The 23065-nt window shown below is 40.7% G+C and overlaps 1 protein-coding gene across 9 annotated transcripts in view; it reads right to left on the minus strand.

Moving 5' to 3' along the window:
- The window catches only part of TANC2 (tetratricopeptide repeat, ankyrin repeat and coiled-coil containing 2), a 654191-nt gene that overhangs the window by 325876 nt on the left and 305250 nt on the right, over positions 1-23065 (minus strand). For 8 of the 9 annotated variants that reach the window (XM_019548480.1, XM_019548477.1, XM_019548476.1 and 5 more), the window contains one exon: positions 977-1087. The exons of the other annotated variant lie outside the window; for it this stretch is intronic. In XM_019548480.1, the coding sequence (XP_019404025.1) occupies positions 977-1087 (111 nt within the window). The remainder of the gene's footprint in view (positions 1-976; positions 1088-23065) is intronic. 9 annotated transcript variants of the gene reach the window in all.

Genomic DNA, 23065 nt, shown 5'->3' on the forward strand with positions numbered 1-23065 from the left:
GGAGCTGTGCTAATTAAAGCGTCCCTCCCCCCCTCCCCAGCCTCCTGGAGCACATCTATAAATGCCATGCATGACCAAATTCTATTTGGAACCTTATTTACTACAGTACAGGAATATGAGGATAATATGGCCCTTTGCTTTACAAATTACTGAACAGTCAGAAGAAGAACCTGCAGAATTCAGCAAAGATTTGAAAACAAACACTTCTTGCTCCTTTAACAAAAGACTGATCTTCAGCCTACTCTAGCTGAAACACCTCTGACACAGCTTCCCAACCTTAATGAGGTTGCCAAGCAACTAGTCCAAGTTCAGAAGAATCTGGGAAATGATACTGAATTCTCAGCAAGATACAGCTATATAAAGATTTAATGGAATTCACACATCTGCAAGTGGTCTGTCTGCGTTTGGAGATATTTTGAAACTGACTGCCCAAAAAAGTCAGACAAATGTAAGGTTAAGTCTAGGAGATCATTCAGTTCTATTTATGCTTTTAATCATTGCACTCCAGAGGCCTGTAACAAGATGCATACATTTTCAGAGTTCCTGAATTCTGTGGGACACAAACTGATAGCTACCTACAAAATAAAATGCAATGCCCTTACATGCAGATATTCAGGAACATATGGCCATTGTACTAAATGATTAAAGGAAAAAATACACCAGCAGTTTATGTTTGATTCCAGCATCTCTGAAGATGTGTCATTAGAAAACAGCATTCCTATTTGATCATTTTTTATTCAGCTATAAACAGCTCTATAGTAACTTCTTAATATATTTTTGGAGGGGGAGGGGAATTGTACAGACAAAGGGCAAAAAAATCAGTTAGAAACTCCCATTCAGCCTGCAAGTCCATAAAACTCAGCTAGGGAAAGGCCAAGCAGTTATTCATAAAAAGAAAATACAAAGCATAGGAAATGTTGCTGAGCTGGAATGGCTTGCCTTCCTCATCTAACAGAGACTTTTCATGCATGCTTACCAGGGCAGTATGCATCAACGTCCAGTTTCTGTGCTGAAGTAAGTGTTGGTGAGCCAAGCTCAGACTCTGGAATTCGAGGGCTCTCAACAAACTTTGCCTTCCTCAGGGGGGCTAAAGAGAAAGGAAAGAGGAGGGAAGCAGGAAAAAGAAAGAAGAAAAGAGAAAGAAAGAGAGAGGTCATGAGTAAAGGGAACAGCAGGCAACAGATGGAAACACTTAGCTAAACGACACTGTCAGACTCATATCAGGTTACTCTTTTTTGGGGGGGACAGAAAAAAATTATCTGCATTCTTCACAAAGGAGATGGGTCTTGTTAAAGAGCTACAACAAACTGCAACATTTTACTTTAAAATGGTCAAGCACCAAGGCTTTGTATTAGTGAGCAACACACTTTCTTTCTTCTCTCTGCTTCATTAAGTAATTCTTTTATAGGGAACAAATAGAGCTATATAAACAGCTACAGAAAGGCTAAGATGTTAAGAAATCTTAAATATGAAATGTTGGATAATTAATATATTTCCTTTGAACGGAAGCCTCAATTTTAAATATAATTTGCATTCAATAATGTCAGTTCTAGAAAATTCAGTATTAAATATGACTCGTCAGACTGAATTAAATTGTTGAAGAAAGAAAGAAATCACCTCATTTCTTAGTCTTAGAACCCCACTTGATTGGAAAGATTTAAAAAAAAGAAGCAAAAATGTTTTGGGGGGTTTAGATACTACTTGAGCTGATATAGCAAAACATAGCAAAACAATACTGACTTCTGGTTTTAAAGAGAAGTGATTAAATTATAGATTTGAGCTGTCAGCATTCTTAAGGCACTGAGTTCTGGGATATCTGTGTGTAATTAAACATAATTTTATAGAATACTTTTAGTACCAAGATTTTAAACAGCAAATTCTTAGCAGCCATGAAAAACAAATCTAGAGAAACATGTGGTTCATGGAGGCAAAGATAACTGGGTTATGTTTGACAATATTCAGAATGAAATAGATCATGAAAGTTGCATTTGAATGAATTCACATGTTCATTAAGGTGCAAGTCAATTTGAAAAATTATTTTAAGAAAACAGTATAATAGGTTCCATGTCTAACATCTCCCTGTAGCTCATCCTCAAATTATATACTTTGAAAAACTGTTTTATACTTGTCAATCCTGAAAATTAAACCTGGGGCCTGAAAGTCAAGCTGCGTCCTTACCCTCACATGCACCACTTGTAAGAAGGTTTTCCAGGTCAAATTCTGACCTTACTGGCAGATAGTAACACTGATGTTAATAGGATTATAACTGACTTGCCATGGATCTGCAAATCAGTTGGTGGTTCGGAAGATGATGCAAAAGAAGTAATAAAATGCAGCTCACTTACTGGGTATGTCTACATGTGCAATTAATGTGAAGCAATACACTCCAAACCAGTTTGAGCCAGACTACTCCTGGGTGCAGCATCTACATGTGCACCCAGGAACAGAAGCAATTTGAGCCAGGGTGCAGCAGGCCTCTGGCTCTAGGTGGCAGCATCTGGTGGTGAAGGGGCTGGCTGGGGCACAAAGATCCTGAAAGTGTAGAGCTATGTGGCTAGGTGGCAGGCAGGAGTCCGATTGCCAGCTGGCTGGGTTTAGCGAGTGCAATTTATGCCCGCAGTCAGCATCTACACATGCATTTAACCGCAGTAAATTATCCCAGCATAAGATAGTAATGCAGCCTAACACAGTTAGCATATGTAGATGGTGACACTTTGCTTCACAGCTAATAAGTTTACTTCACAGGAAAGTGCATGTGTAGATGTGTCTACTCTGTGGGCAAGTAATCTGATATCTGCAAGTAAAAATTTATGTGACTTCCCACAAGAGCAACTCCCAGACTGAATACATCCAGAGGACTGGATTCTGCCATGCGTGTTACTGGTGCAACTGCAGAACAACTCTAGAATAAGGCTCTTGGGATTTATACTAATGTAATTTAGGGGAGAATCTGTTTCAGTGAAGCTGATCTGCTGAGTAACATTTTTATTCTGGCACTTTCCACAACACACACTAAGGGATATTGATATACATACACCAGAGTCACCTTGGTCTCCAAGGTTACACTGTGCAACACAATCCACACTGTGCAATGTGATGCATTAAAAATTTTAACTTATAAAAAATGTCATTAGCTAGTTCATAGTTCACAAATCATGAAACACTGTGCCCATAGTTATGGAACTGAGATAGAGGAGGGAATAAAAATATGATGATAATGAAAATGTGTAAATAATAATTCTACTGTAACATGAACATAATATTTAGAAGCAACCCAAGTAGTCATCTAGCAAAGATAATTTTACTAACAGTTCAGCAGTAATTGTACTTATGCAGGAAAACACACCTAAAAGTATGACTGAGGCAATGGCCTGACAACATTATCTTTACTGTAAGATCTGGCACAACACACATCATACTTTTAGAAGAAGCAAATTTTTCTAGCACCATTTTATTAGTGTTCAAGTAAAAATTGGAAGGACTGCAATACAACACACAAACAGCTACTAGCTTGTCTTTTTCTTTGTACTGGTTTCGGGCTAACCAATTTCAGAGCCATGATATAATGTTACACTGAGGTAAAACTGAGCAAAAGGAATTGTTGCAGTTCAGAATATATAGCATCCTTAAACTAAAAAAAATAGTGGATCATAACTGCATTTCCATTAAAGCACTGAGATAACAGGAGATCAAGGCTTAAGGGGTTATTTTGGATCTCATATTAAGAAGTAGTAGTAAAATTCACAAATATAAAAAATTTCTCTCTACTGTTGTGAGTCTCTTTCCATTCTTATCTCTCATTCTGTAAGCCAAAGGTCTCTATTTCATTACAGTATTTATCTAGATTTCAGATTATGTAACTTCCAAACTAAAGGCCATCCATCTAAAGTCCTTGGTGCCATGGCAAGCATTTAAAAATGGTTTCTTTAGATTTTTGCTCTTCTTCTTAATAGTAGATCCTCTTTTAATCATCTCCATTTCTTCAGTTGAGAACCCACATTCATAATAAAGTATACAATTCCATTTTCATTCACTGAGATTTAGGCATGTACTTAACTGCTGTCCTGAACTGGGGACATTTCCTCAATCAAAGTAAATTTTACAATACGTTCCATACAACACACAAAACATTTGCATTTTATCCTTTGCTTGGTGTCACATCTGCATTACAACACTGCACTGAACAATAAAAAATGTGAACACTTATTTAGCCTCCAAATTGTTTGAATATATTTAATGGGGCTAAAGGATGTTATAATATGCAGCAGTATCTACAATAACAGAACCTTTGAGTCTATGCTGAATTTAGGACGTGAACACTATCTCCAACAACAGCTGAATCTTAAATCAAATATCAATTGAACCTTGTTCAGCTAACAGGGGTAAAAGTGAGTCAGTCACAATAATGACCTCTTTCTTACTTTGAAAATGAATTTGATGCAAAATGCTCAACTGAAGGTGAAGGCAATCAGGACTTGTAGAGATGATATCTTTTATTAGACCAACACAATTTAAAAAAAGATCTTCAGTTGAACTGAAGGTAAGGTAGCCAGCAATCCTTTCTCCACACAGCAAGTACATTAGGCAGCAAACTTTGTTAGGCAGTACCTAAACTTTGTTCAGGAGATGCTACTAATATATGCGAGAGGGCAAAGTATTCGCTGATAGGACCTGTGTCAATAAGAACATGAACAGCTGTAAGATAATCACTTTGGGTCATAACTAGCAGGAATTGGATTCAATTCATTGAGAAGAAATTAAAGCGTATCCTACTCCCATTCTTCTGAGCTATCTCATCTCTATAATTTACTTGTTGTAGGACACGTGATAATGATCATCACTACTGCCCAATGTCCACTTCCAGTATGTCTTGAAGTGGACTGTATCAAGCATGAATACAACAGCCATAAAATGCATACTCATAGGAGCCATATTTATTCGGCAAAATATGAAAGTTTTTGTACTGTTTTACACTCAATTTCTTCCTCGCTGCATCTTTAAAAGTGCTCTTAAATTTATGCCTTATGTTGCTCTGGCTCTTCTTTGCAGTGAATAGGGAAAAAAGGACTGAAAAGCAGAGGACACAAAAGGATGAAAGGCAGTAACAGACAGGAGGCTTAACTGTAACTGAATGTATGCGATGTCACTGAACATACGTAAGATACCTTAATTGACCGTGATTCCTCAAAAAGGAGTTGTGGTAAAAATCCATCTCACCTTTGGGCAGTGGACATAAAAAACAATGTGAACAAAGAAGAAGAGCTTTGTTAAATACAGGCAGCTGTGACACCAGTTGGTTTGCTTGGCCTTAACTGCCTCTCTGTTATTTGAAGTGATCTGGACACTTGCTAAGATGAAATATACATCAGGGCCATTCATCTGGAGGCTTGTGAGCTGAAAGTGGCCTGTGAGGGGTTCAGCTGTGGCTCCTGGACTCCTGCTTGGCTGCTGTTCCCTCCTTCAATTCTGGCTGCAACAGCAGTGGCGTGTGCGATGGGGGTGCTCCAGGGTTCCCTTCTGGCTTGTGCTGAATGCCGCACCGCACATCCCAGCCCAGGTAGCTGAGTGTGAACTTAGGGCCGCACAGTGCAGCATTGTGGGGGTGGGGATGACTGCACAGCATGCAGTGCAACAGCAGAGGGAGAAAGTGCTGGAGCATGGTGTAGTGGTGGGGTGGGGCATGGGAGCATGGTGCAGCAGGGGAGGGCTTCTGCATGGCATGTGGCTGATGGGACACTCGGTCCCCAGATGCCTAGAAGTTGGACAGTCCTGATGTACGTGATGGAACTGCCAAAGGCTTTAGTTACAAATATGTTTTTCCATGTATAAAATCAGAGTTGTATGCATCTCTATGCTCCCCATACTAGAAAAATCAGGAGTTCCTTGTGCGCTTACAATGACACCTTTAAAGATATTGGTAGAAGCTTTAAAATCTCTAGATCAAAATGCTGAACCCAATTTTAATGATATTCTGCTTAACCTTCAGGGGCTAGCTTACTGAAGTTTGAAAAATCAGTTCGGAAAGGTATGTACTAGTCTGAAGAATGCTTGCTAATTCACCTCTCAGTAACATTATAAGTTGCTTTTCTCTAAAATCAGTTATATCTAATGCCCCCTTCCTTCCTTCCCTGATTTCCTTTCTTTACTAATTTTACACGCTTGTGAATTTAATTCTCATTTATTCACATCATGTGTATGATTTGATAACTGGTAAACAAGATGTAATATCAATGATTTAAAGTAATAGTAAACACATTATCTTACAGCAGTTTAGTGCTGATAAGACCTGGATACAGGTCACACTTTTATATAACTTCAACAATATACATTTTCCTAAAACATAAGTTTAGGCATCATAAAATTATGAGCAATTCTTTCATTCCTGCCTATCATTTTAGACTCAAAAGTATGCAAAATAAAATGTACTGAACTGGTTAAAAAAAGTATTGATACCATTCTTCAAATGTATATTGAAATGTCAACTTAGCCCTATGGAATAAAAAGGATCAACAAATATCTGAAGTACATATTCCTATTTGGTTCAGGAAAAAGAGAAAAAAGAAAGAAAGAAAGAAAATCAGGCAAAAGAAGCTAAGGAATGATTTGGTGACAAGACAAGGAAGGATTTGCAATTGTAAATTCCTAGAACTGTAACACTGACAAACCAGATATTCATTCTAACGCAGCTGTAAATGTGGACAACAGCAGACAAAAGGTTTTGAGTCGTAGTTCAGAAATTCCTTTTAAAATTTTGGTATCAATAATAGTCTGTGAAACCTACTAAAATAAGCACTCTGAAATCACGAGTCTCAAATATTTAATGTTGGTGTATGTGTAAAATATGTGTAGGAGAGGAGAACCGTGAAGTTCCTAAGAAGGCATTCAGTGGAGTGCTCTCCAGCCAGAGGGCAAGAGGGGGTTGCTAGGATCTGCAGCTCTACTTCCCTCTGCCCCAACCAAAGAAGTGGAGCCATGGAGTTGCCTCCCTTCTAGGATATGGCTGTCCCAGCTGGCCCAACAGCTGTGCTTGCTGCAGGTGAGCTCAGTCCAGTGGTGTAGTGATGGGGGCTGTCCGTTTCTTTACCTGTTATGGCTGGAAATTCTGGCCATTGCCCCTTCCCTGGCATGCCGTGATGTCAATTTCCCCATGGAAGTGCTGTGGGGCAGGCTCCGCACCCTGTTCAGATCATCCCCGGTGGGGGGGAGGGAGGGGCAATTGGGCAAAGCTTAGCTGGGGTCTGGGGCCAAGGCCAGGGGTTAAATACCCCGTCCCCCCCTCAAATTTACTGCTGGCTGCAACTGTGGACTACAAATCTCAGAGGCACCTGGAAGCATGAAGAGGAAGTGATGACAAACCCTGCAGAGTCCTGCTGCTGTAATTCTGGACTGCAAGTTCCAGAGATCTTGGGGGGCAGCAGAAAGAGGAAGTGAACACACAGGGCTTACCCTTGCCTGGCACAGGTCTCCCAAGCCCCATTCTGCTCCACTGTGCACTGAAGGGGGGGGGGAAATTCCCCACCCCCTGCTCCCACATGGCAGCAAAACAAAATGGGGCTTGGAGAGCTGTTCCAGGTAGAGGGAAGACCCTACAGCAGGGGCATCCAGAGCCCCAGGCCCAGCTGTGGGGGCAGGCACCCAGCATAACTATACTCACAGCCACTAGGGCAGGAGGTAATTACCTGCTTCACTCTGGCCAGGGCTTTTAAACTCCCTGCTGAAGCAGGGAATTGAACAAACCGCTGGGGCTTAGCCTGTACTAGCCTGCTCCTGGAAACATGTGGGGCTTCCACAGTGTTTCTAGGGCTCTGCAACCTTTCTTCTCAGCACTTCAGGTAAGTTAAAAAAAAAATTCCCAGCCCTCTCTCCCCCCCGTGGGTTCAGGCCATTTCTGGCTAAACTGCAGCTTTCTAGGGCTTTAGGGGAAATGATAAATTTGGGGCTTTCCCCTGAAATCCGCTGAAGCCCAAATTACAGTAGTCCCTAGTGATACTACAAAACAAAGTGCTCTAGAAAAGTTCCTGTTTCATTCATTAACATTATGTGGCATTTCTGCCATTTTTGTAGCACTACAGAGAGTACCCATGCCTGTCCCTTCAACTTCTTTAATGCTACAAGAACTTATGTAGCATGACAAATGTACCATACTTACTCAAATCTAATTTGACTGAAAATTTAAGATGACTCCCCACTAATAAGATTCTCTACATGGAAAATGTATAAATTTGTTCTAATTTTCCATGTATAGCATCTAAATACTGGAGGGTTGTTTTTTCCCACCATTGCAGGGAGCAACCAATAGGGAGTTAGGTGGTGTGAGGATGTCAAGCAGATTGCCTCCTGTTTGTGTCAGTCCTCCTGCTACTTTTGCCCCCTGCCTACCCTCTCACAGCCTGGGGTCCCCCTTCCTCTCACAGCCTGTGCTCTCCACGTCACCTCCAATCTCTGCTTTTCCCACTTCTTCGCTGCCTCTGCTCCCCTGCTCCCTACCAGCATCTGATCCGAGCCAGCAGGCTCCATTACTGTCCTAGCCTGGGGCACTAAGCATGGCCCCAGCCCAACCCAGCCCAGCCCATGTAGCATCAGTGTGGGCTGCATACTGCTGCTGTGGGGCAGACTGGGGCTTTGTTCAGTGCCCCAGGCCACAGCATGTGCACAGCCTGCCAGCATAGGGCAAAGGTAAGCAGGGAAGAAGAGGGCCAGGTGGGAGCAGAGTTTGTGTGGGGGTGGGGGGTTGGGGGAGAATTGAGAAAAGAGGCTGAATGGGGGAGATAGAGGGATGCAGAGGTGGCAAGGGGAGGAGACCGGCAACTCCTGAAGTTACGGCCCTGACCCCAGGTAGGGGCTGAGGCCTGAGCCAAAGCACTTGCCTGCCCCCCATTTCCCTCGTACACAATTCTAAAATAAGGGGCTTGTTCCCCCTTGTTAAACTTCGGGGCAGTGGGGGGAACCTTGTCTCAGAATCAAGTAAAGACAGTAACATATGTCCATGCCTCAGACTCATCTAAAATACATAATGTATTCCACCAAAAACACTTGTCTCTAAGGAGAGAATGAAAGAACATATAACATGTGACATGTTATGCGGCTTAACGCACAACTGGAAAGCACGTGCACACTATGCTGATGAGCACAGGATAAGAACCACAGTATGGATATAAACTCCTGGAAGGCTTCAGGCTTAGTACCAGGAAAAACTCCTTCACAGTCAGGGAAATAAATGTGGAATAAACTCCCTCCAGAGGTGGTGCAGTCACCTACCCCGGAGATTTTTAAGAGGAGATTGGACAGTCACCTTGCTGGGGCACTTGACCCCTGTTGTCTTCCTGCCTAGAGCGGGGGGGAGGGGCTGATGATCTGTGAGGTCCCTTCTAGCCCCTAACATCTATGAACAGAATGCTTCAGACTCTGTGGCCTTGGCATTTGCTCAGTTCAGCCAAAATGTGGAAATACTTAAACAAATCCCCCAAAGAACTTTATGTTGAGAACAACACGAGGGCAGCAATCTCTAGATCTTCACTGGTCAAAGTTTAGCAAACCCTGTCTTTAAGTATAATTAAGACAATATCATTTGTTTAATTGAAAGATATACCACATTTACTTGAATAGGAGATGATCCTGGTTATAAGATGACCCTTCGGTAATTAGATTTTATATATGGAAAATTTATAAATGTGTTATAATTTGCCAGGTATAGAATCTAATTATTGGAGGTTTGCCTTGAAATTGTCCCCCTCACATTACTACAGTGCCGGTGTGAAATTTCACAGAAGGACAAGCAAATGTGTTGGGACTGGTGGCAAATAAACTACTAAAGGTGAAACGTGCTGACTTAGCATGGATGGTTGTAAGGAATATCCTATTGGTGAGAGAGGTGCAACACAAGTGGGGCTTGATGAGCTTATCTAGGTGCCCAAGGCAGAGGTACGGGGAAGAAGAAATGGTGGGACAGGTATGTTGGGAGTGTACATATGCAAAGGGAATGAGGGAAAGGGTCTGCTGCTTTCTGAGCATCACCAAAATAAACCTATCTTTAGCACGGTAGATGGTATTATATAGATTCATATGAAAGTGACTGGAGGAAAAATTATTAAGGACTTTATTAGCATTTTTTAAAACTAGTTTACAGAATGTAAGAAAGCTCCAACTTTTTAAGGGGTTGGCTTTCACTTGAAAGAAAGTACCTGAATTTGGGGCTGCATGAACTGAAATACTACATCAGTCAGGACAAGGAAAAGATTGGAGAAGATGAGGCAGAAAAGAAGGGTAGGGAACAGGCCTGGACACACTTGTTTCACTAAACCAACAGAAAGGACTGATAGAGAGGGGTGGAGAGTTTCAGGTAGTTACTGAGGGAATAGTTTTTCATGGGTTTCTATATGACGAAAGAGTGCTGTAAAGGGTTCTTTTGTGGCAAGTTAATATGTGATGTTTAAGGGTTTAATATATGTAGTTGTATGTTTTTTGGATACGTAGCTGTTTTTGCAATATGAAACTTTGGTAGACAAGGATGCTTAATATGGGCACATATACATGTGCCAGATGTCTTGATTAATCAAGTCTGTTGGAGTGTGCTAATTAACTTGCCATGTGTACTCAGCATCCTCATACTTCAAAATGGCAATGGGGACACTTTAACTAAAGATCGAACAAGTTTTAGTTCAAGGAAGCGCTCCTGTTGCCGTTTTGAAGCACAGGACGCTGAATAAATGTGACACTGTGGATGCTTTAATTAGAACGGCTCCTGGAGCCACTTTAATTAAAGTGCCCCCCACCCTGGAGCACATGTATAGATGCCCTATGTGCAGCTTCTTAAGTGCAGGGTGATACGTGTGTTTTGAATAAAATTTGGGGGTGGAACGTTCCTATCAGTATGTTTGCCTAATATGGGCCAAGTGTTTTATAGTCATGCTCAGTATTGACTGCATTTAATCACCTTAGTTGGTTTCCATTGCTGAACCCATCCTGCTTTTGGCAGCAGTTTAATGATAGATAATGTATTTAATGAAGTTTCCTTGTATGTGATTATAAGATGAGGGGGGAACCTCATTTTGTATTTGAGTAAATAAGGTACTACACAAAATTTCTCGATTGGATGACAAATATTTGTTTTTAAAATTATGGTTGCTAATAACTGCCTCACGAGAATTTGTACCATATGCTTATCATGGCCATCTCTTGACATTCTTTGTCAGCAATCAAAATTACCGAGTAATTTAATTACAAAATTATAAGGGAGAAATATCCCCTTCTCCCAAAAACTTATGGGACTTTATGATATAATTTGTATTTTTGGTTTAGAAATTCTACTCTTAGCTGCACAGTCTGAGGACATAGCTCACTGCATACACATGCAGAGTAGGCTGTGCACTTGCTGCATACATACATCTGTTCCAGACGTGTAGCGGGACTTACATTCAGGAACAGACAAGGAGGTCTTCTCCTTTTTTGCCCCCACCGCCAGCTGCGTGGCTAGGACACTCACCTGAGAAGCAGACAACATGAACTTGAGGACCCCCACTCACCCAGTGGGTGTTTGAACCTGAATAATGCTCTAGGCAACCAAGGATTATCCAGGTCCTTGTCTGATGCTCCTTTTGAACTGAGCCACAGTTCCTTGAACCTAACAGAAACTGGAAAATAATGGATACAGGTTTCTGTTAGGTTCAAGGGCCTGTGGCTCAGTACAAAAGAAGCATCAGACAAGGACATGGATAATGCCTAGTTGGCTAGATAATTGTGCAGGTTCAAGCCCTCACTGGGTGACTGGGGGGCATAGAGGAGGGCAGCTTAAAAAAAAAAGTGCCAGAAAAGGGCCTGGATAATGCCTGACTTCTGGTGTGGTGGTTAGAGCTAGTGCACATGCCTAGTCTGCGTGCCTATATAATCATCTATATGTGTGTAAGTGCCAAAAATGGCCCACAGATGACCAGAAAGGGAAGAGAATATCACCCTAAGGTGGAACTGTTTGGGTACACTTCATGACCTTATGCTTTTACGATTTACAAGTGCTATGCTATGGTTTGTCGGAGTGTTCCCTGGCTCTTTCTTCCATTCTTTGTCAGTCCTATGAATTTCATATAAATTACATTATCAAACTGAATAAATCATGCTAGGATCTGTATTGTATTTCTTGATTGTTTTATATTTTCCATACATATAAACAGTAAATAGATATTACATGAACAGTAATACTTTAGTATTGTTCTTATATAATAGAATTATAAAAAATGTAGGTCTCAAAGGGACCTTAAGAGATCATCTAGATCTCTAGTTGATCTCTTGAGGTCCCTTTGAGATCTACATTTTTTGTAATGAAGGAGTGCAGAAGAACTGGCAGTTACTGAAAGAGGCTAAATTAAATGCACAATGGCAAACTATCCCACTGCAAAGGAAAGACAGGAAGCATAATAAGAGATTATTATGGATACATCAGGAGCTTTTCAATGACCTGAAAATCAAAAAAGTATACATACAAAAACTGGAAACACAGGTGGCTAACTAAGGATGTGTAAAAAGGAATAGCAAAGTACATGGTAATAAAATCAAAAAGGCTAAGATTCAAAATTGGTTTCAATTATCAAGGGACATGAAAAGGCTACACGGAAAGGTTCTATGCATGTATTAGAAGTAGGAAGAAAACAAAGGAAAGTATAGGTTCATTACTAAATGAGAGAGCAACACAAATAGCAGGAGAGAACATATGAAATGTTCCAGTAGGTAAAGGAGTTCAAAAAAGGGAAAGTAATCAATAGTTTTCCATGGCCAGAGGGAGAAGGACAAAAATAAATCAGCTTAATTTGCAGCAAAGATTTACAATAGACATTAAGGACATCTTTCCAGCTGATAGGATGGTGAAACACTAGAACAGACTACATAGGACGGTTATGAAATTAATCAGAGATTGTTTTAAGTAGTAAGAGAAACATTTGTGGGGATGGTCTTAATTACTTGTTCCTGCCTCTGTGTAGGTCTGAAAGGGACCTTAAGAGATCATTTAGAGAGCAAGATTATCAAATTGAATAAATCATGCTAGCATCTGTATTGTATTCCTTGATTGTTTTATATCTTCCATACATATGAACAGTAACAGATATACATGAACAGTAATAGTTTAGAATTGTTTTTATAATAGAATTATGAAAAATGTAGGTCTGAAAGGGACCTCAAGAGATCATCTAGATCTCTAGAGCATTCAAAAAAATCCACATTACAAAAAACGTAGGTCTGAAAGAAACCTCAAGAGATCATCTAGATCTCTAGAGCATTCAAAAAAATCTACATTACAAAAAATATAGGTCTGAAAGGGACCTCAATAGATCATCTACAGTGGGTGCTGCCGCCAGCACTACCGCCGATTGGCTGCAGGGACCCCCCCCCCGGTGACCAATCAGCTCCTGGGGGACCTCCACCCCCAGCTCGTCTGGCCACTAGGGGACTCCTGCCTTCTCAACCAGCTGCTGGGGTACACTAACCCAAAATGGTTGAAAACCCCAGCTGTAAATGCACTCCAATCAGTCATTAAAAAAGATTATGAAAATAAGGAGTTACACTACAGTTCATATTTTTTGTATTTTTAAGTTCAGTATTAGGATAAATTTTGGTTCTGTTTGAGCTAAATTCCAGGAGTCCATTATATTAAAAAATAAATTTAGAAAAAGGCAACAAGAAATGTTTCTATAATTTAAAATGATCACCTTTTCTCTGTCTCATATTAACACTGTGTTGTTAGTCTACTATACTTAAAATCTCTTGAGCTCACTAATTCTATTGCATTTTCTATTTATGTAATTATTTCTCTGTTACGCTGTTCATAACTGAGTTAGCATTTAATTAGGAAATATTTTCTTTTGATTAAAAGGCCTTGATAAAATGACAATGCAGTGGATTACTGAAAGACTTGCATCAATTCCAGCTATCTAAAGAATATGCTCAGTCTTGTTAAAAGGAAAAATAAATGCCAATTATCTGAGTGTACAAGGTGATCTGATTCTTCAGTTCCCACTGTGTGAATTTACTGCATGGAGCACAGTTGCAAAGTGGTTAAGATAGACACTCACAACCTTTTGAGACTTGAGGCACCCCTTGTTAGACTCAAGGGAGCCCTCAAAAGACTTAAGGCAACCATCAAAAATGCCAGTTCTTCATTTTCACACATTTTTTTGACTGCAGAAAAATACTAGAGTAATTCTTCTGCTGCAAAGAACTCAGAAAGACCACCACAACAGGTCAGAATGCTTTTAACACTATGGGTTCCTATTTGAAACTTCGTGAATCATATTTGCACACTTAAGAACACTAACACTGTGTAGCATGCCATGGTACCTCTGAAAGGACCTCAAGGCACCCCAGGGTCCCACCACACAGTGGTTGAAAATCACTGGGGTTAAGATGTCCTACTGCAATTCCAGAGGTGAGAATTCATTCCTCACTAGGTCACTCAAGCTGGGAAGACAAAGACAGCCTGACATAGGCTCTCCAGCACCAGGTGGCCATAGAAATCAGCCTGCCTGACCCAGCAAGCCTGGTAATCCACTATGCTTATGCACACCTTTTAATTTCCAATTAGAGAGAGAGAGAAAAGGAGAATAGTTACATGTATGCATAAAAATATATTTAAAGACAGAGTAAAAGGTGAGAAACACTTGACTTATTTTGACACTATAATTTGCTGATAATAAAATACATTATTTTGAATATTTTATAGGCTTTCTCTGCTCTGTTTTCTTTAAAAGTGAAAACTAAGAATGCTTAGAACTAATGGGAATGAAGGATACGCTGGGCCTAGCTTGATAATGTTCTATATAAGGAAGAACATGCAGAAATGTTGACTGATTATGCAAGACTTTAGATGACTACCTACATTATAGGAAAGTTTATAGTAAGTATTTGGAATATTTATAGAAAATAAAGACAACTATACACATTCTACACATTTACGTTACAAATGTGGCTGAAGAATATACGGACGTCTAAAATAATTGTTTTCATCGGCTGTTAAAGGCAACAATTTAGGAATATTTCAATTTCCCCTCACAAGACCTCTCACAATAGCATGGCAGCTGGAATCCTCATACCCGATGTGAAGTCTGATAGGACATGACGTACTCGGAAGCCACGTGGAACTCCATTACACAGAATCACACCCTTCCATATGTGTTATATACACTGTACTAATCTTGTTCCCAAGGAGGGGGAGAATATACAGCTTAGTTCAAAGTGACCTGAGTGGTCTTTCCATTTGGTGGCCACCTTATGCACAACAGAGCTGGTGAAATTCTACTGTGTTATGGACTTTCTATTACCGCAAGTTGGAGAAGAGATTAGAATTTGCCATTTGTATCTTTCTGAATAAGTAAAAATATTATTTCCCACCAGACCTGGAGTAAAATATTCCTATATATGCTGCAAATATGTCAGAATAGCTTTCTGTTTAAACTGTACAATTCATTTTATATAAGTTTATTTTATTTAAATTTTGAACAAGCATGGATTGCATTTTACACTTGCATGTCTAACCAGAACTGGATTATTTCATTTAGGTTTACTAAAATGGCTGATGATTCACTAGTTTTACAAATAACCTACCAAGCATTTGGATCACAAAAGGGAAGTCAAGAGACTTATTTTAGAAGGGAGACTTGAGAAACCCATTTTTCAAAGATAGCAAAAGTGGCATTTTGTGCCACGCTCTTCACAGGTCATATATTCCCCCACCTTTAGTTAGTAATGAAGACTGCCCTGCCAGAGACTGATTCACATGTTGGAAGCAGCCCAATGACTATGTAATGCCTCCGAGAATTGCCTTTATTGAAGTCACTCTTGTACTAAAATGTTTTAAGTGCTGCAGTGTTATTGATCCACAGAGCTTCTCAAACAAATAACTACCAGTTCAAAGTGGCTGCACCACGCCCAACAAAGCTCTGACTATAGTCTTCGATCTCTTCTACATGCCCAAGAGTCTTTGTTCTGCTCAGGCCAGAGCCATATAAACACTAGATCACAGCTCACACAGGGTTCTACCATGACATCAGGATGTCAAATATGTAGAAAGTGCTTTTTCATTAGATTAAAGCCAAAATGAAAGTATGCAAAATCATCTGTAAAGGTAAACAGAGACCCCACTCCACCCCTCAGTATTTGTTAATACCTATATAGAGCACCTATTCTCATAGATGGACATTCCAGAGACACGCTGCATTATGACAGTGATTTTTAGTTAGGGTCATACAGCACCCCAGGATGCTGTTGGATCTGTGTAAGGTTGCATGGGGTGTTCCACAATATTAGCAATGTTAGATGTGCAAACACCAACATTTGATTCACAAGGTAAACCCAGAATTTGCAATTAGGAATCCATAATGTCACAAACATTTCTGATCTGTTGTGGCCTTTCTGACTTCTTCACAATAGAAAAATTGCTCTTTTATTTTTCTGTAGTCAAAAAAACACATGAAAGCTAAGAGCTGGTATTTGTTGAGGGTTGCCTTGGGTCTAATGAGTGTTGCCTTGTGTCTAAAAAGATTGAGAACCACTGCCTCATACAATGAACCACTGCCTCATACAATAGCAACAGATTATTCCATTGTGGTAGAGACCCTGAAAGTCTCTTTAATTAGATACTTAAGTGCAAAAGGCCTGTTATTGCCTAAAGATTTATTAACAAGTGAACCTTTCAGAGCACAGTTATCCCAGCATCAACCTATTTTCAATACTAACAAAAACAGCTTACGATCAAAATGAGAGAGACACGTCTTTCCTGCCCAAATGTGGGGGGGCTGGACCCATTGATCTTATAAGGTCCAGCCCCTAACATCTATGAATCTATGACTGGGGAGCAAAACACACAACCAAAGTGAATTATGTGATGGCAGCAAAAACCGATTTAGTTCCATGATGAGATGAAGGGGCGAGGGGACCAGCTAAATGGAAAAAAAGGGAAAGGAAGCAGGATGAAGGGGAAAGAGTAGGTGAGACAGGGCATTTGGAGTGAAACTGAGGTCAGAAAACTGAAGAGGAAAGGAAGGAAGACAGCAAACGTCCACTCATATCAGGACAGAGGATGTCCAGTCTAAACCATTGGAATTTTTCTAACACCCAATGTGCCTGCTCTGGCTGGTTCAGCAGCTATTGTTATCAGCTGAAGTAACTGGTTAACTCTTCTTTTACCTTACTTTCCACGTGGTGGGGTAGGCTGGGGGCAGGAACTACCTGCGCATCCTAGTGCTCTAAAGGTGGAGGGCTCTCTGCTGTATGGTTTAGTGGAGCACAGGAGAGAAGGCAGACCTTGCTGAGCTCCATTTTACCCTCCCACTTTTCTGATTTTAACTTACTGCTGCTCAATCACTGCATCTTTAAGAAAACCCTCATCAAATATAGAAGGAAGAATGGTTAACAAGAAAAAGGTGAACTAAGTATGGTGAAACCAATATCGATCATGGGCAAAGTAAGTGTTTAGTATAATGATTACTTAAACCTTTCTCAAAAGCGTCAAACACTATATTAAATGTGCTGAATGGAAGAAAAGGACACATCCTAAAACACTAATATGCATATATGCTGTCCTAAAAGGAATAGTAGTTTAATCCTGATCGTGTTTACTGCAATAAGACTATTTATAGTTAATTATGGCAAATTAAGTTTGATGGCTAATTGCCATCACTAGAAAAAACAGACAGAAAATTGAGCCTTCCTTTGGTCAGACTAAATGCTTTTTTTTAATTTAGATTATTCCAGACCGGGAATCCCAAAATGAGTGTTGAACAGCTGTTATTTAGAAAACTGTGGCAAGCCTTTTAAAAGAAAGGTGTTTTGACAAAGGATTCCAGGAAAATCTCCCAGTCTCTCTCAACCCAACTTCACTGTTAGTGTGGACTACCAGAAAGTCTCCCGTTTATTCTGCTTCATGAAGCAGATTTTGGTAACAGCAGATAACTGAAGTGCATGAAAATAAATACATTCAACTTAGACCTTCCATTCAATTATATTAGACTGACTACAATGCCTGGCTGCCAGAAGTGCACCTAAAATTCCTTCAGAATTAAGTATCACGGTAGTATGGATTTGCATGGAGTTTCCATTCCACACCTTTTTGACTTCTTACACAACTTTTCAAAATTACGTTTTTGGCAGAAACATCTCAGGTTTGGTTTCACTGCAGAATTAATTGAGTGGGGGAGGAAGGAGGGTGGGAGAAAAGTGTGCAACTCAAAATCTGTTGAGCTATTTGTGTTATCTATGAAAATAAGTCAGTCATTAGCTGACATTTCTTACACGTTTATGTCCTTACCGGTTTGCTTTTAAAGCTTTAATTTGGCATGTGCTAAAAGTTGTGCTAAAGGAGAACTTGTGCCACACAGGGTTATACTGAATTTAGCCATGTAATTTTATTTAAAATCAAGAGCTCCTTCCAACTGGTGAAAGCAGCACTGGCCCAGTGCTAAGGTGGGGAGCCTTTCTATTTTCCTTCCTTATACTATATCATTTGATGATAAAATTAAATTGGATACGAGAGGGATGTCCCGTGACACAAGAACGAAGAAAGATGTTTTGCTCTAGCTCTATTTCCTATTATCCTACAGACTCTTTATCAACAATCCAAGAATTTCTAAATATTGCACAGATAATAAAATTGATCTGAAATCCTCAAGGAAGGTCAGGATTTTTATTTTTAAAACAAGCATAGGTGCCTTCATCATAACAGACACATTTTAAGTAAACTTGTAGGTATAACACTATTTGAAATTCAAGAGGGTCATCTTACCCTAAGATCACCGCCCTGCTCATAAAAATGCTACTCTAATATTTCAAGGTAAAGAATCTACTTTGAGAAGCATTTGCAAACTAAAACAAGCAGAATACCAAAGCAAACACACGTTTTCTTTCCATGACTGCAGCAATGCACAGAATAGACTACAAAATAGATTTTGTGACCCACCTGTCGAAGGAACATTCATTTGGCCACATGTGTTTCCTTGTCAAATTCAATTTTCTTTTTAAAGGAAAATATTGCTTCTCTGATACTGCACAGGATCCTCAGAAAATTACTGAACTGTATCACTCTTTCCACTGCCATACTTCCTTTCCAAAGCTCTCTGAAGAAAAATCCTGAAGTATTTTGAGAAAAGAGTTAATTCCTATATTTCTGTTATTTTTAAGTTGCAGAACTGGGTCCATTTACTCTCCTAAATATTAAATAATGAGGGGAGAACTTTCCTTTTCATACATTAAGAACAACTGTTTCTTGGCTTTATGCAAGAGGCAAAAATTTTTGTGATCTGTTATTGGACCTACTCGGGAGAGATTTAAGCACGCTTTCTGGGGAAGCAGCAGACAGAGTTTGAGCTAAGTAGCAGACAGATTAGTGGCCTGTGTAAAACTCCATATGTAAATAACAATAGTCTGCTTAAAGGAATGAAGCATGGCTGTGAAATAGGAGAAGAGAGATATTATCCGAAGTAGGTAACAGGCAAGAGAAATGCAGTAGAAAGGACAACCTGATTAGCAGCAGAGTAAGACCACTGAAGGGGAAAGAGTGTTGAGTATGTGGAGCGCAGAGAGATTAGCAGGAATGCAAGTAGATTATAATGAACCATAAAGTCAGTATCTGTATTTAAATCCTGGTTTTTAGAATCCAGTAATCTTATGAATTTTTGTTCCCAGGTCCGTCTTCTGAACGTGTTTTATAAATTTCCCTTGAGCATGAGGTCTGAAGTCAGAGAGGGAGCAGCTGTTCTGTGAAAAGTGCACTCCTCCCCGTGTTTCTGTGTCTCCATCCTTAATTTTCCCCCTGTTAGCGTTCCGTGGATTCTGTGGGAGTTGTTGTGGAGACTGATTGTTGTGGTAGTAGAGATGAGTTGACAGGGTTTGCATTTTTAGGGCCCCTCTACAGTTGCACATGAAGGTGTGATGGGATCTAATGTGTGATTCACACAATTGCACCTCCTACCGTGCCACATGTGCCTGGCAGGAGGCACAATCATGGGATCGCGCATTAAATCCCATTGTATCTAATTGCCAGCACAGGGCGAGCCCAATCCTGGGCTCCCCCTGCACTGGACAAAAGCAAGCTCCCATGACTGGGAGCTCCTTCAGCAGATACTCTTCCAGCCACAGGGTGGCACCCAACGCACCCCTGGGACTGGGAGATGCAGATGCTGTGATCTCTGAGCCCAGAGGTACATGAAACCCCCAAGGCTGGGAGACTGCCTCAGCCAGAATCTCCCAGCCCCACAGATTTCAGCTGTGGGACTCCCAGCCCTGGCTGGGCAGAGTGCAACCCTGTGGCTAGGAGCCCTATCCAACTGAGCTCCCAGGCACAGGGGAGATCCTACTACATGTGCAAATTAAATCTCAATAACAACCAGCTACATAGTACATATTTTGAAGTCGAACTTTATAGTTGGTAGGAGCTTTTTATAGCATGAGAGTTACTTTGCACATGTAGCTGGTTGCAAAGTAATTACACAGTTAACCAGTTAACTGTACAATACCTGTAATGTGTAAGGAGTGTCTTATTAATGTAGGGTTGTATCCTGTTTAGCTTCTGTCAATCAGTACAGAGTTTGCTTCTGATGATAAATTGATTGAGGTTAGATTCTTCTTCTGCTTCTCATATCCTTGTCATAAAGTAGACGTTTTTTCCAGAATCATACACAAGTGATGACTCTTTTCATTGCTGCAGCAAGGTCCTCTTTTGTACAGGTCTCACCAAGAAGTCAGCAAATGAGCAGGTGCTCCACAGTCTGTACTTTACTACACTTGCATATATTCATGTCATTAGAGTAGCTTCAATTAATCAAGCTTGTTTTTGATCTTATAGTCCATGCACACAAGCGATTCAGGCATTGCAATGTTGGCCAGTCGAGATGAGCACCTCTGGGAAGGTCCTGCTGGGGTTCCAAGTCTATTCTGGAACACCTGTTGCACATAATCTTTCCTTCCGTAACCTTGGATGCATCCTGTCAACTGGCATGTCCAATGGTGCTTTAAACCATTTAAATAATTCTGTGTAACCACAGAGTGGATGCCTGGGGTCTCCCATTTGCCTTTTCTTTTTCGCTCTCTACCTTTCTTCTGATATCAGGAGGTGCAATGCCAGCAAGTACAGGCTATCCTTTAGTGTGGGCTTTAAACATCCAATTATTTCATGACAGCTGTCGTTTAGAACTGGGTCTAGTTTCTTGACATAAACTGATCATTCTTGTACAAGACATGCATACTCTGCAGTGGAGTTACCCAAGGCAATAGCAGTGGTTTGTAATGTAGCTGGGTTTGCTCCCCACTTTGAAGTATATTGTTGCAGGCACTAACTTTCCCTTTTGTCTTTTCTACATGTGCTTTGAAGGAAAGTGTTCGGTCCAATGTAACCACCAAGTACACAGGATTTGGGTGATTTGCAAACTGGGAGCTGAAAATATTTCTCTCAAGGTCTGATTATTGAGGCTATAATTGTTTGATGATCAGTATCAGTTTGAGCACGGGATACAAGGTGACAATTAGAGGTGTGTAGTCAGTGGGGATCCCTGAATTTATATCACTTGGAAATTGGCACAGGGATTATTTGGGGAACGTACCCCATTATACTTATTACTTTATATTTCTTTTATAATAATAATCCAAAATAATCAGTTATGGTGTGTAACTTAGCCTCACAGGCCTTACAGGGAGCTCCTCCAACACCAGTACCCCCGCCATAGTCCTTCGGGCTCAAGTACAGGCTCCTGCTGTTAAGGCATCACAGCTACGAGCAGCTCTCAGTACCTTCCTGGATGACTCCCAGGAAGCCTCTGCGGTCCATTAGAAACAAAAATGCGAAAATATGGGTAGGGGTATTCCTCACCCCATTGCTCTCCAGTTCAGGGTTTTCCCTCTCACTACTGCTTGGTGTCCTTTTGAGCTCTATGCCCTGAACACCCAGCCTATCAAAGCTGGTTTCTGGTCCCCAGCTGTGGCTCATCTGTCCTGTACTGAGGGGAGACACCTGGGCTGAGTTAACATGAAGTGTCTCCTCCCTGAGGTTATAAACAGCCTCGGCTGTTTCATCCCCAGTTTTAGTGTTTCCAAATGGGGCTTTCCCTTTCCAGGGGTTTTGCTTCCTAGTGGGAATCTTACGGGGGTCGGACCATCTCTGTGTTCTCCTGGGGCTTTCTGCAACACAGGGATACTTCTTTCCTCTGCCTGAGAGTGCTCTGCAGGTAAGAGTTTAGTTCTTTCCACACTCTCAGACCTGTCTAGGGGCTTCTTCTGTTTGTTGCCTCTGAGTAGGCTCTGCAGTTGCCCTGTTTCAACCACTCCTGTGTCCTGCCCCTTTACTGTTGGGGCCACTTGACTTCCAGATACTAAGGGGAAGGGACTGAGCGTAGATTTTCTTCCTCCCACTCCCCCTATTCTTCTACACATTGTTAAAGAGGAGAGGTTCTCACTGACAGCAAGACAAATAAATTGGAGTAGATACTACAGTCATTGATGCTGATGCTCACAATTAATACCTTTTGGCTTCAATCACTAATACTTCTACTTGTTCCCAGGATTTGCATATTGTAGGTGATTTCTATTGTGTATTTAAATTACATCACAGAAGGCATAGTTTAAAATAATTTAAATGTAGAAACCAGAGAAAGATTGAATCGCTTCCTCTACTTAAGCCATCAACATATATCCTAATGGGAAATTTAGCTAACTCATCATCATTGGCAATCCCTTGCAGTTGAGGATGATTGTCTGCCATAATTGCCGTACCTGTGGGTCCAAAGATGGTTGATGAGGCCTATTTGGGAATGACAGACTCTGTTGCAGACGTTTGTGAGAGATAGATGGCTCTGGGCTCCTGGTTCAAGCTCTGACATGCTGTTTCTGCCACTCCCACTTTTTCATTTCCTGTTGTTGTCATAAGGTATCAAAGTATTGAGAACCTTGCAGAAGACTCTTCTTCTATTTGGGGTGGTCCTGGGTGACAGTATCCCACAAGTTCATGTCAAAATTACATTTTATCCAAGTTGGCCTTGAGGACATCCTTGGACGCTTTTTCTCCCCTCCTCTTGAGCATATGCCTTGTCTGAGCAAGGAG

The sequence above is a fragment of the Crocodylus porosus genome, unplaced genomic scaffold (assembly GCF_001723895.1).
Source record: "Crocodylus porosus isolate Cpor-Errol unplaced genomic scaffold, CroPor_comp1, whole genome shotgun sequence".
Taxonomy (NCBI): Eukaryota; Metazoa; Chordata; order Crocodylia; family Crocodylidae; genus Crocodylus; species Crocodylus porosus.